The sequence below is a fragment of the Aphelocoma coerulescens genome, chromosome 1 (genome assembly GCF_041296385.1).
Source record: "Aphelocoma coerulescens isolate FSJ_1873_10779 chromosome 1, UR_Acoe_1.0, whole genome shotgun sequence".
Taxonomy (NCBI): Eukaryota; Metazoa; Chordata; class Aves; order Passeriformes; family Corvidae; genus Aphelocoma; species Aphelocoma coerulescens.
Genome location: NC_091013.1, coordinates 76,377,838 through 76,391,815, shown reverse-complemented (window position 1 = coordinate 76,391,815; position 13,978 = coordinate 76,377,838). Strand labels below are relative to the sequence as shown.

At 39.9% G+C, this 13,978-nt stretch overlaps 1 protein-coding gene across 7 annotated transcripts in view; it reads left to right on the top strand.

The window, feature by feature from the left end:
- The first annotated feature begins 3,602 nt into the window (after positions 1 to 3,602).
- IFT88 (intraflagellar transport 88) overlaps positions 3,603 to 13,978 on the top strand; it is a 48,058-nt gene continuing 37,682 nt past the window's right edge. For 3 of the 7 annotated variants that reach the window (XR_011150706.1, XM_069013741.1, XM_069013771.1), the window contains exons 1-9: positions 3,603 to 3,887; positions 7,087 to 7,180; positions 8,141 to 8,203; positions 8,329 to 8,385; positions 10,108 to 10,161; positions 10,530 to 10,593; positions 10,670 to 10,739; positions 11,731 to 11,821; positions 12,904 to 13,008. Coding sequence is in view for 6 of the 7 variants with exons in the window: in XM_069013741.1 (XP_068869842.1) it covers positions 7,091 to 7,180; positions 8,141 to 8,203; positions 8,329 to 8,385; positions 10,108 to 10,161; positions 10,530 to 10,593; positions 10,670 to 10,739; positions 11,731 to 11,821; positions 12,904 to 13,008 (594 nt within the window). In the remaining variant the exon portion in view is untranslated. Of the gene's footprint in view, positions 4,008 to 7,086; positions 7,181 to 8,140; positions 8,204 to 8,328; positions 8,421 to 10,107; positions 10,162 to 10,529; positions 10,594 to 10,669; positions 10,740 to 11,730; positions 11,822 to 12,903; positions 13,009 to 13,978 lie in introns of those variants that run through there. The other 4 variants (XM_069013749.1, XM_069013758.1, XM_069013781.1 and 1 more) reach the window with 4 other exon arrangements.

Sequence of the window (13,978 nt, the reverse complement as noted above, 5' to 3'; positions counted from 1 at the left end):
ATTGCATGGTGAAAGGACCTGGGCACCATTAGGGAATGAAAAGTAGGACTTGTCCCAGCAGCAGGAGAGGCCCAAGTGGAGCAAATATGCATGCACCAATGTATATATTCTTTCTTCAAAGCCAAATAGGCATAGAGGCAGATTTGACTTGTGTTGGGAACTGTACAGTTGATCCCTCTATGTTTTTAGTCTCTTTTATGGAGCATGCTCCTCTGCTGCCCCACAGGCAGGGCTGAAATCTGCTACTGGCGTGGATTTACTGCAAGGGAGAAGCATAAAATGGTCATGTAATAAGCAAGGGGAAATAACTCACTAAGTCTGAGCCACGGGGAGGTGATATATAAAGGAGATGTGAATTCCCCCTTGGAGAAAATAAAGGAATGGTATGCTTTTAAAATACAGAGAGTTCTAGCCTGAGCTTTTAGTGTGGAATAAAAACAGAGGCATAGTTCACATTTGTTAGGTATTAGATCTGTTTAATACATTACTTGTTCACCACAGCAACCAGAAAGTACATTTATTTGGTAATGGACTATGATCTGTTGCTACTACATTCCTAATGGTTTAGGAAGTATAATGCCTTAAAATGATAGCTTTAATTGATAACTATATCGCTGTTCTGTAGAGTTCTAACTAACGGGTTGCATACTGTGTTATACGTAGTGGTTGTATCGAACTTATGTTACAATTAAGACTATAATTTTAATTCTTGTTAGTAGTTTGTGCTGTTAATTTGGGTGATCTTTCAAAATGCAGATGGCTTGATGCAAGTACTACCGATATTGTTAAAATGCTGACTCTTAAAGAAGCAATCTGAAGGAGTCAGAAAGTAAATAGCAGTAAAATAGATACTACAGAAGCAAAACTAGGTAAATTATATATTTCAATAGTAAAAATGCCTGTTAAGAAGATAAATTTCCTGTTGCAAATGCATTTTCAACCCAAACTACAACATATGGTACAACATTGAAAGGTACATGGTGTGATTCTTGGGGTATCCTGTGCAGGGCCAGGAGCTGAACTTTGATAATCCTTGTGGATCCCTTCCAATTCAGATATTCTATGATTTTATAAACATTATTTGTAACATATGTATCATTCATAATGAGGTTCTTCCATTCATTTTGTTTTCAAATTGTATGCTGACAAGATGCATTAGTTCTCTGAGGAGCAGTTAAATGCCGCTTCACTGTTTGTGGCAGTTGAGCTCCTTGAATGGTTTCTGCATGACAGCAGGAAATCCTGAACACCTGGTCAATCCAGAATTCAGTATTTGAAAATTACTTTTTTGAAGATTATAATGGGAGAATTACGTTTTCAATTCAGAAAAACACCAAGCAATGCTTGATCAGATGAGCAGTTCAACTGGCAGAGCAAGGGTAAGGTACACACTAACAGTGATTATAGAAGGTACACACTAACAGCAATTATAACAGGCAGACAGTTGCCAGTAACCCCTGAACCCAAGTTAGTAGGTCCTGGAGTTTGTCTGAGTCCTTATTTGCAAAGTTACTGCTGCAAAAGACAGATACGCCATGTATTGAAAGGCAAAGAAATTCTTATTTAAGAGTACAGCTTCATAGTCTCCTTAATCTATCCTAAGTTTTCACTGACTTCACTGGATCAGGTACTTGACGTCTTGAATGGTAACTGAGAGAAAACCTCATCAGATTAGCAGTTTGCTTCAACTGCACAAGTATGTAATTTGATGCCAGTCAGAGGACTGATATGGGGCATTTAGTGACAGTCCTGGCTTAATCCAACCTAAAATGGTCAGGAATTCACAGCATACAATGCTACTTGGACTGTATACTAAATTTACTTTACTTTTTTTTTGGCAATTTCACGGTCTAGGTTGCCTTCTGGATTTAGCCAGTAAAGACAATTACATCATCTTACACCATTACAGGGTTTCTCCCTGTAGCATCCCCTTGTTAGATGATGTCTTATGATCACAACCCAAGAGTAAGGTCCCATATTGCCACGGGATCCTGAGATTTTGAGGGTTTGTATGAAATCTTCATGCATTAAAGTATATTTATACTTCATAGCACCAGAAAAAAAGAAACCCCTGTTGATTGACACAGCCTTTAGAAACATGAATAAAGTCTGTTGAGACTCATATTCTTGTGAGGATGTCAAAAGTAGCAGCTGGAATGCAAGGCCTCAGGACCTGGGCCAGGGCATGTTCCCAGTATGGTCAGAGTCCATACAGGCCAGGGACCACTCAAGTCTGAGAGTATATACCCAATTTTGGGGGGTAAGGAAGTTTGACAATACAAACATGGTCAGATTCCAGGATTGCCTTGGCACCACTGCATTTACAAATTAGATGCACTGCCTCGTTATCACAGTGCCTTCTTTTCACTGCCTTAGATATTTGGGCTGAAACAATCAGAAGAGTGCTGGGCACCAGTATGCCCAAGTGCCTGACATGGACATGCTGGATAGCAGAGCTAGGTCTTGTACCACACAGTCTACCTATTGCTCAGGTACATATTAATGCATCTGGGGACAACAAGAAAAATATAAACCCCATAGATTCAGTTATACATGAGTCACAGGTAGAAAAATAGGGGCTATAAATATATATATATTTCTTATGCTGAAGTACATAATTTGTGGCAAGTAACGCAGCTGAAAACTTTTCCCACCCTAAGTCTGTTATTGTGCAAACTACTTGTACTCCAGAAAATTCAGGAGAATTAAAATTCTCATATCCAAAGGTCTCAAGTCTGAAGTTTCTGTGTGAAAGTGGTTCATGCATGGAATGTGAATAGGTTAATGCAGGAAGTGATAATGTCTTAATAATTCTTTATGTTATCTTTGTTTCCCCTGTTGGGAGCCAGAGTAGAAAGACCTTTCACTCATATCCTCTGCACTTATCTCTTCAGAAAGGACTTTGAGGCGTCAAGGTGAGCAACAGAAGGCCCTGACATTGCATAGTGCGCAGAGATTCTGACCATAAAAAAGGGTGTTGTGATTGTACTGTATATTGCCTTTGCAGCTTGCTTATGCTATTGGCAAAAGGCAGTAGAGGTAAGTTACAAATGGTCTCATAAAATGTTTTCTCTCTCCAAAATACTGTAGGCGTGTTCAGAGATCCCTCCCCTATTCTGTTTCCCATTTAGGCATAGGAAACTTTCCCCGGAGTGTAATGATTTGCTGTGGGGAAACCAGCTGACACTTGTCAGGGTTTCCAAAATACCAAGAGAAAGTAGTAAAGATGGCAGGAAGAATCATCTTTTTATAAGACATTAGGGATTTTAATTTTTTACTTTCCCAGACTATGGTATATGGGAAGCTTTAACAACTTCCTTTTTTCATTTTAATTGACCCTCTCAGTTTTGAGAACAGATTTCTCAGCTTATTGGAAGAAATGGTGACATTTTGGATTGCGAGTGGACTGGAAATGAAGAGCGTGTTCAGGCGCTTGACAGAGTTTTCCGGCCGTGTACCTTGCAGAAGCCAGGCCAGCACGGGCTCTCCGTTTCCCCGAGCCGCAGGGCCAAGCCCGCCCCCCACAGCAGGCACCGCCCGCCCGCGGCTGCAGCTCCGGCAGCGCCCGCCCCGCCCGCAGCTCGCCCCGCCCGGCCGCGGTGCATGCGGGGACCGCCGCCGTGTCCCCGGCAACGCCGCCGGCCCCGGAGCGCCGAGCGGGCCGTGGCTGCGGCCGGGCCGAGGGCGGCCGTCTCTCCTGTGCCCTGAGCCGCCCCCGCTCCGGGGCACATCGCTGGGTCCCCGCTGGAGGAACCCGCGCCGGGAGCAGCTCGGTCGCGGGGGCACCGCGCACGGTGGGAAGCGGCGGGGAACATCCTCCTCCTCATCCCGCTGCTGCTGCAGAGGAACCGTGCTCTTCGTCCTGGCTGAGGCTTGCTTGCTAAAGGGCATGTACTTCATGTTATCGATGAAATCAAACGTTGCCTTCTTGAGGTTTTTATGAAAACGGGTAGCAAGGCAAAGTGAGACGCCTTAGTGTCTGCCCTCCGTGAGGGAAAGCCCACTAGGTGAACGCACCGTATTAGACTGGGAAATATTGGTGCAGAAAGACTTTGGAACTCGGGCTTCTTTAATACTAGCTTTTAAAAACTATTTTAATTAAAATGGCTTCAGGGCTGTAGCTATGTTGATATTAGTATGAAGGAAAGGAAAGGAGAAAGGAAAGGAAAGGGGAAAGGAAAGGAGAAAGGAAAGGAAAGAGGAAAGGAAAGGGGAAAGGAAAGGAGAAAGGAAAGGGGAAAGGAAAGGAGAGGAGAAAGGAAAGGAGAGGGGAAAGGAAAGGAGAAAGGAAAGGGGAAAGGAAAGGAAAGGGGAAAGGAAAGGAAAGGGGAAAGGAAAGGAGAGGAGAAAGGAAAGGAGAGGGGAAAGGAAAGGAGAAAGGAAAGGGGAAAGGAAAGGAGAGGGGAAAGGAAAGGAGAAAGGAAAGGGGAAAGGAAAGGAGAGGGGAAAGGAAAGGAGAAAGGAGAGGGGAAAGGAAAGGAGAAAGGAGAGGGGAAAGGAAAGGAGAAAGGAAAGGGGAAACGGGAAAGGAGAAAGGAAAGGGGAAAGGAGAAAGGAAAGGGGAAAGGGGAAAGGAAAGGGGAAAGGGGAAAGGAGAAAGGAAAGGGGAAAGGAGAAAGGAAAGGGGAAAGGAGAAAGGAAAGGGGAAAGGAGAAAGGAAAGGGGAAAGGAGAAAGGAAAGGGGAAAGGAAAGGGGAAAGGAGAAAGGAAAGGGGAAAGGAAAGGGGAAAGGAGAAAGGAAAGCGGAAAGGAGAAAGGAAAGGGGAAAGGAGAAAGGAAAGGGGAAAGGAAAGGGGAAAGGAGAAAGGAAAGGGGAAAGGAAAGGGGAAAGGAGAGAGGAAAGGGGAAAGGAGAAAGGAAAGGAGAAAGGAAAGGGGAAAGGAAAGGGGAAAGGAAAGGAGAAAGGAAAGGAAAGGGGAAAGGAAAGGAGAAAGGAAAGGAGAAAGGAGAAAGGAAAGGGGAAAGGAAAGGAGAAAGGAAAGGAAAGGGGAAAGGAAAGGAGAAAGGAAAGGAAAGGGGAAAGGAAAGGAGAAAGGAAAGGAAAGGGGAAAGGAAAGGGGAAAGGAAAGGGGAAAGGAAAGGGGAAAGGAAAGGGGAAAGGAAAGGAGAAAGGAAAGGAGAAAGGAAAGGGGAAAGGAAAGGAGAAAGGAAAGGGGAAAGGAAAGGGGAAAGGAAAGGGGAAAGGAGAAAGGAAAGGGGAAAGGAAAGGGGAAAGGAAAGGGGAAAGGAAAGGGGAAAGGAAAGAAGAAAGGAAAGGGGAAAGGAAAGGGGAAAGGAAAGGGGAAAGGAAAGGGGAAAGGAAAGGGGAAAGGAAAGAAGAAAGGAAAGGGGAAAGGAAAGGGGAAAGGAAAGGGGAAAGGAAAGGGGAAAGGAAAGGGGAAAGGAAAGGGGAAAGGAAAGGGGAAAGGAAAGGAGAAAGGAAAGGGGAAAGGAAAGGAAAAAGGAAAGGGGAAAGGAAAGGAAAAAGGAAAGGGGAAAGGAAAGGAGAAAGGAAAGGGGAAAGGAAAGGAGAAAGGAAAGGAGAAAGGAGAGGGGAAAGGAGAAAGGAAAGGGGAAAGGAGAAAGGAAAGGGGAAAGGAGAAAGGAAAGGAGAAAGGAAAGGAGAAAGGAGAGGGGAAAGGAGAGGGGAAAGGGGAAAGGAGAAAGGAAAGGGGAAAGGAGAAAGGAAAGGGGAAAGGAGAAAGGAAAGGGGAAAGGAGAAAGGAAAGGGGAAAGGGGAAAGGAAAGGGGAAAGAAGAAAGGAAAGGGGAAAGGAGAAAGGAAAGGGGAAAGGAAAGGAGAAAGGAAAGGAAAGGGGAAAGGAAAGGAGAAAGGAAAGGAAAGGAGAAAGGAAAGGAAAGGGGAAAGGAAAGGAGAAAGGAAAGGAAAGGGGAAAGGAAAGGAAAGGGGAAAGGAAAGGAGAAAGGAAAGGAAAGGGGAAAGGAAAGGAGAAAGGAAAGGAAAGGGGAAAGGAAAGGAAAGGGGAAAGGAAAGGGGAAAGGAAAGGAGAAAGGAAAGGAAAGGGGAAAGGAAAGGAAAGGGGAAAGGAAAGGAGAAAGGAAAGGAAAGGGGAAAGGAAAGGAGAAAGGAAAGGAAAGGGGAAAGGAAAGGAGAAAGGAAAGGAAAGGGGAAAGGAAAGGAGAAAGGAAAGGAAAGGGGAAAGGAAAGGAGAAAGGAAAGGAGAAAGGAGAGGGGAAAGGAAAGGGGAAAGGAAAGGAGAAAGGAAAGGAAAGGGGAAAGGAAAGGAGAAAGGAAAGGAAAGGGGAAAGGAAAGGAGAAAGGAAAGGAGAAAGGAGAGGGGAAAGGAAAGGGGAAAGGGGAAAGGAAAGGAGAGGGGAAAGGAAAGGGGAAAGGAAAGGAGAAAGGAAAGGAGAGGGGAAAGGAGAGGGGAAAGGAAAGGGGAAAGAAAAGGAGAAAGGAGAGGGGAAAGGAAAGGGGAAAGGGGAAAGGAAAGGAGAGGGGAAAGGAAAGGGGAAAGAAAAGGAGAAAGGAAAGGAGAGGGGAAAGGAAAGGGGAAAGAAAAGGAGAAAGGAAAGGAGAGGGGAAAGGAAAGGGGAAAGAAAAGGAGAAAGGAAAGGAGAGGGGAAAGGAAAGGGGAAAGAAAAGGAGAAAGAAAAGGAGAAAGGAAAGGAAAGGGGAAAGAAAAGGAGAAAGAAAAGGAGAAAGGAAAGGAAAGGGGAAAGAAAAGGAGAAAGAAAGGAGAAAGGAAAGGAAAGGGGAAAGGAAAGGAGAAAGGAAAGGGGAAAGGAAAATTTGAAGTGAGATGAAATATCTTTCATTAGGCTTACTACTGTGGTTTGGCCTATAAAGACTAACTTTAGAATATGAGTTATCTTAAACACGAGTTAGCTAACAGTGGAAAGGTACTGTTCTAGAAGTAGTAATGGGGTTGTTATTATCATTTAGTTTTAATGGTAAATATCTTTAAAACAATTTTCATAACTGGTATAAGTACAAACAAAAATATAAATCCATTAAATGGTGCCATTGTTTATAGGTGAGTCCTAGTTTTTATGACTAATCAAACTACTACTGTTTATATTTTGCATTTTTAAATATTTGTATAAAACCACCGAGATAACATTTGGCATGTTAAATGTTTCACAGAAAAATGATGCAAAATGTGCATCTGGCTCCTGAGAATAATGAAGATGATCTCTATTCTGGCTACAATGATTATAATCCCATGTTTGACACAGAGGTAAAATATATGCTCTTTCCCATACATAGAATTTTAACTTAGAAGTATGAAAACTTATGGGTACAGTAATGTACAAGTTTACAACTGCTTTGAAGTGAAATTGACTTTATTTTAGCAAGAAACATCTGACGTTTCTCAGGGATCTTCTTGAATAGTTAATTCTTTGTTAGCTTTCTATTCCAGTGAAATACTTGTGCACATCTCAACTAATCTAAGATGCTGTAATGGTTAGAATTTATGAAGGGTAAAATCAGAATTATATGTAGGCACATTCAATGGGGTGTTTCCCAGGTTGTGTGCAGCAGAAAGTTTTCTGACAAAAGAGGCTACTGAGTGATCAGTAGGTCGTTGATTTCCTACTGTGCTGCTGTTGGAGGAGCTCACAGTAGGATGGAATCCTGCAGGTCTCTGTGCAATTGGGTAGAGCATCTGGGAGTTCTTAAAGTAGCCCTGCAGACCACTTTAGGGTAACTGCTGGTGTGGTGGAGTTGGGACAACAGTGATATCGTTTGGTTGAAACCCAGTAGCAAGACTTGGCATCTTATGTGAAATCCCAGTGCCCAATTCATGGGAGTTGCTGCAGGACCTGAGAGACATGAGCTGTTTTAATGTCTTGCATTGCAGTTGTTAATGTCAAAATTCAGAAATACTGTAAGTAATAAGCATTTGGATGGGAAAAAAATTCCTGTTGTATTTTATTACTTCAGCTCTGTTTCCTCTGTGTGTTTTTAGAAAATAACAAGTTTTTACATTTCCTAATCTAAAATACCCAAAAAGAGAGACAAATAATATAATTGTAATTTATTGTCAGTAAAATCTGTTGTTCAGTTATCTTCAAGTCAAGTATTTTGTGAAGAATTTTTGATTGTTTACCTATCTGCTTTCAGTAGTCTGAAGGCTGTGGAACTGTGAGTTTGGGTGTTGTGGTTTTAAAAGCATTGATGTCTTTATCTTTTCTAGGATTTAGAAAATGATGTAGCTTTTCAACAGGCAGCAAGAACAAGTCATGGAAGAAGACCCCCTGTGAGTACCTTTTAAAACACTTTGCATTAATGTAGATCGTATTATGTGGAAACACTAATAATTGACACATACAGTTTTTAATTGGTGGGGTTTTTTTGTTTGGTTCTTGTTTTTCTCCCATCCAGGTGACAGCCAAAATTCCTGGCACATCAAGTCCAAGACCTCTAGCAACTGGATTTGGGGCAGGTTTTTGTTCTGTTATATCCTTAATGAAAATGTAATTTACAAAAAATAATATATATATCATTTAATTCCATGCACAAAGTGAGCCCTTTTAAATTAAGGATTTAATTCCAGTGAGCTGCATCTATTCATTAGTTTTAATTCACAACTCTGCACTTGCTCAAGGCATGGTTACTGGTTGTTTTTCTCTTCTCCTGAACCATGCTGCAAATCTTCTGTACTGCACAAGGCATTAGAGTCCAAGGTATTAACCAGGTTCCCTTGCAGGGGGAACTGAATAGGTTGTTATTTGGGCTTGGGAAAGTTTTCTGGAAATTAAGGTGAAATCAAGTCTTGAAGAATACAGGCTCTGAAACCCCTCTAGTTGAATCAGAAGAAATTGGTATACTTAGCCTATTGTAACTCTTAACAAACCAGATTAAAATGCCCCCTTATTAAAATAAATTTTTATATCTGTTAGCCTGACTCAGTAAAATTTGAAAAACAAATGCTTTTGAATATAATGTTCCTTAAGTTTTATGACGAAAAAGGGACAACAAATGGCTGTAGATTTCATGCAAGTTTGCTGGCTAATTTCAAGAACACTGAATTCTGTTAGGTCACTGAAATACAACCTTTACTCTGAACCTTCTGCTACCTGCTTTGGATGTATTAGAACCATGGAATGGTTTGGGTTGGAAGGGATCTGTAAAGGTCATCTAGTCCAACCCCCCTGCAATGAGCAGGGACATCTTCAACTACATCAGGTTGCTCAGACTTTTGACACTGCTTTTTCTTGGCAGTTATATTTGCAGATGTTAAGTGTAGTACAAAGCTGTAAGGGGAAAAGTTGTCTTGTTAAATGAGTGCATAAAAAAGGACTTCCTCAGGATAATAAAGACTGAGATGTTTATCTGGAATAGCAAAGCTAGAAAGTTCCAAAGCATTGTCCACTCCACAGCACTTTATCTTTCACTCCACAGTTGCTTTTTCTACACAAAAATCCTTGTTAATATATGTTCATCCTCAGCAATAAAAATGGAAAACAATCATGATGTGTGTGGATAGTGAATAATAAAACATAGGCCTCTGAGAGGGCATTAGGGGAATACCTTTTCATGGCCTGGAACTCTGTATATTTGTCTGTTTGTATTGTATATTCGTAGCAAACTTAAGTACTTACTAATAAATATTTCACATTTATTTCTTTACATTTTTAACACTTTACACAGAAGGACAGTATGTGACCTTCAGGAAATGGAAGAGATACCCGTTGACAGTTAAAAAGTGTATCTGTATTTATGGATAAAATAAATCTATATGAAAATAGAACTTGAAGGATTAATACAGTGACAGATTTTATCAGCTCTACACAGAGTTTTACTGAAGTGTTTTGTGTAAATTATTTGTTCAATTTAAAGGTAGCAATTTCAATAATTTAATAATGGAAAGTACTGCTGCCTCAGATAATTTTTTATGTATTTCTTTTTAAAAGAGCTGACAGAAATATCCAAATACATAAAAAAAATCTTAATTGTGAATTTGTGCTAACTGAAGTATTCAACATCTTTTAGTCTGCCAGGCACTGGCAGTATATTGCATATGGGTAACATAAATGGGACCTTTGCTATGAACTTACGTGAGAGTTAGCTCAACTTTTAAAATTTAGTGTTGAGAAGATGTAACATAGGCTTCTTATGCTTTGTGAATGACAATTTCAAACAATTTACTTATTTTTGTAGTCAAAGGCAACTTTACCTTCATCTATGGGAAGACCCATGACAGGAAGTATACAGGTAAAAGTTCCAATATTTACATTTTATGTTCATTTGGAGCAATGAATTTTTCTGGTAGGTGTTAGATATAAGTATTTAGAAGTTCATTGAGTTATACAAATTACTACACTTGTAATTTGTCCTTTTTTGAATGTAGTACTGTCAGAAAGCATGAGGGTAGTGATGTGTATTTTATTTGAGCACAGAGTTGGAAGCAATAACAGTGTAGTACTTTCTAACACTTAGCGATGTGCAATGAATAATTTGTCATTAAAACAATATACATAGAATATATAAAAATTACATATAAAAAGATATAATTATGTCTGTATTGTCTACAACACCATTTTTAGTGAGATTATCTTAATATATCTTCTTCTTTATTTGAGGATGGGGTTTCTCGACCAATGACAGCAGTGCAAGCTGCAGGTTACACTAAGGCAGCTGTGAGAGGTATGGTTTGTAGAAATCGCCAGCTGCCACAGGGAGATGTTACTTTATAGTTTTCAATACTCTGTTAATTTTGCAGGTTCTTCATTTGATCCTCTTGGCCAAGCAAGAGGTCCTGCTTCACCTCTGGAAAAGAAAACTTCAGACAGGTTTGTTCAGTTCTGCATTACATTCTTTCAAAGCATTAACAGCAACAGAAAACCAGCCATGCGAGGAGTTTACAAACATCCAGGCAGTTGCAAAAGCCTTGAGGGCCCAAACTCTGAACTTGGGGGGATAATGCCACAAACATTTGTGCATGTGGTTGGCTGACTTGCCAAAGCAGTTGCACTGACTTTCAGGAACATCTGATTTCAGTGATTTCTTGTTCTGACTAGCTCAGCAGCCCACGTGTAGCTGTTGCCACACAAATGCTGTGATACTTACGTAGAATTGTGCAGGACCATGAAAGTGTGTGTGACAGGCAAGGAACACCATGATTCTTGCAGCTCCTTGGGAAGAACTCGGGAGAATTTGCCTGCTCTTTCTCCCTGTTCCCTCTGACCCTAGCACTTGAGCTGGAACTTGCAGGCTGATGCTTACGTTGTGGAGTTCACTCAGAAAATCATTGAGCTTTCCAACACCAAAGTTGTGTTCCCCAAATGTAGCTATATAGGAATAGGGAATCCTACTGAAATGTTTGGTTATTTAGCCGTGGAAAAAGTCTAGAAGAACCACAATTTTTTGTTATAATCTGCATTTGCAAGAAATGCTTTCTAGTTGTCTATGCAAATAAAGGTTCAATTAAGTGTTTTTAATGTGATATTTAATTTCACTAGTGTTTGATATGAAAGCTCATCTTGTTTTGTCATTACTTCTCCTGAACAAATTTGGTTTGTGAAATTTGCCTGTCTGTATTGTTCTTGTCAGAGGATTTATGTTTTCTTAGGTCTTTGTTCTCAAATTAAAAATGTGAATGTGGTAGCTTCAGACAATCTTCTCTAAGCATAGTTTCACACAATAATTTCTTTGATGGGAAAACCAGTTATTGTGACATGTGGTATGTCATTGTGTTGTTTTATTGAAAATATAATGTGTAAAAGCTTCGTGTTTGCAGTTACATTACTAGTGTTAATCCTTTTGTTGTTATTTTTATTTTAGTTCAGAAGAGAAGATGAGGCAGTTGGAAAAAAAAGTGAATGAACTGGTTGAAGAAAGCTGTGTTGCCAATAGCTGTGGAGACTTGAAATCGGTAGTTTTTCTGGCTTTCACTTCATTTCTGCCATTATGTGAAGAACAATTTCGATAGATAGATGTTTCAAACTAACTTGTGGTCAAATGTTTCAAATTATTAAAATAATTTTAATTCTAACTTTGTTATGACTCTTCTAGTCTAGTGATACCTTGCATTGCTGGAAAAAAAAGGTAGGAGGTATATTTCTGGCATACATATTTGTTAAGATTTCAGAGTTACAAAAATTCCCTTCCCTCTATGTCCATTGACCTCTTCAGATGGGTCTGATGAATTAATTGTACTGGCCCAGTTGTGGCCCAGGCTAGCTAGCATTTAACAGTTCCTAGATATGATCAAAGGTTGCTATGGATAAGGAGCTATTTCCAATAGACAGTTTGAATGTATTTGTTCTGTTACAGAGGATACTAGAGCAATGTTGTGCCACTGAGTAGTGGCTAATTAACCAATCTATTTTGTTAGTTTTTCTTGAGCCTCTTTCATGTATGGTCAAGAATGCTCTTGATGTCAAAGGGTTTTTTCTTATGTAGCTTGTATCAGACCATTCCAAGGGTCCTCTAGGATGTTTTTTTCTGACAAGTCCAGTAGAATATCCATTTTCCTGTGAAAGTCATCAAAGTTGCTAACTCATTATCTATAAAATAGCCAAATTGGATTTGCCTTCTGTCATACAGACTAGGAATCAAACTATATCTTGAAGTACTTCCTTCACCACTGGCTTCCAAATAGCAACCTTGAGTAGTAACCATTCATTGCATCCTTGTGGAGGCACACAGGACTGCTAATGGCACTTGTTAGACCCAGAGCATTACTTGTACGAAGGGCATTGACACCAATCTGCAGAAGGTTATGATTGGGTACATAATTACACAGGTAAGCAGACTTAGATAACCGGATGTCTGCTTATTGCTAATTAAAACCTTTCAGTGGGTTAGAGTGGTTTTTTCAGGCATTTGGTGCAGTCTGTGCATCTAAAGAAAATAGACATGAATATATCCTCTTCATACTTGTTTTGAATGTATTTTTGTCATCTTGAGTCAGTAAGATTCAAGGCACTGTTAAATTCTAGTATTTTATTTAAGGCTCTGGAGAAAGCAAAGGAGGCTGGAAGACAGGAAAGAGAATTGTTGAGACAACGTGAACAAATTGCTCCTCCAGAAAGTATCAACTTAGACCTTACTTACACAGTAAGTGCTTAAAAAATCTTCAGTGACTGAAATGTTGCTAAAAAACCCTCCTGAACAGAAATGCCAGTGTTTCCTGAAGTGAGTTTATGAGTCTGTGTTGTAATGCTTCTGGCAGTGTACCAGAGGAGATCCATTTGTGTCATCGAGTCCATTCCCATGCAATCTCAAGTACCAGAGAAACCATGTAGTCCATGTTAAGTGGAGAAGAATTCCCAGGAATATCTATTTCAGATATTTACTCACATGTAAAACCTGCATATCAAAATATAGCAGATGTAGACCCTGTACTTCAGAAATAAATTGTCTCGAGACAATATGCCAAGAGGAGAAAACAGGAAAGATCAGATGCTGCCTTTAAATTGGCCCATGAACTGGCAGAGAATGTATTACATGAAATAGGATATAGTAATATTCCTGAATCTTAAAGCAGGTATCTAGATTTACATTCTGGTTTTCAAATAGTAAACTTTTTTTTTAAAAAAAAAAGGTACGACATACATAAAAATACTTGAGGGGTTTTTAAATTCATACCCCAGGTAGTACTGTAGAGACAATTATTAACAATTAATGTATTGAATTAGGCAGGCCTGGTAATTTATTTTACCATGAAGGTCAGAGTAAAGCTGTGGAAAAAATGCAGAGGTATTTTACCTGACACCAGCAGAACTTCTGTTGTGAAACAGCAGTTTGGAAAAATTCTCACTTTATAAACTGAGTGACCACAGGCATTAGGACAATTTTCCACATGTTGGGAGTCATAAATTACACACAGTTTCTGAGAATTATCTTGTATGAATATTTTTAATAACCTTGCATTATAGCATTGTTTACTTAGGCCCATGTAGCATGACTTTGAATGCTAGTAATTTATGTACAAAATAAAAGAATTACCTAGAATAAGTAGCTTTTAAACTTGTTTCCTCTATAATGTTTCTTTGTTCATGCAAATTGATAAAGATGGGATGCTTGC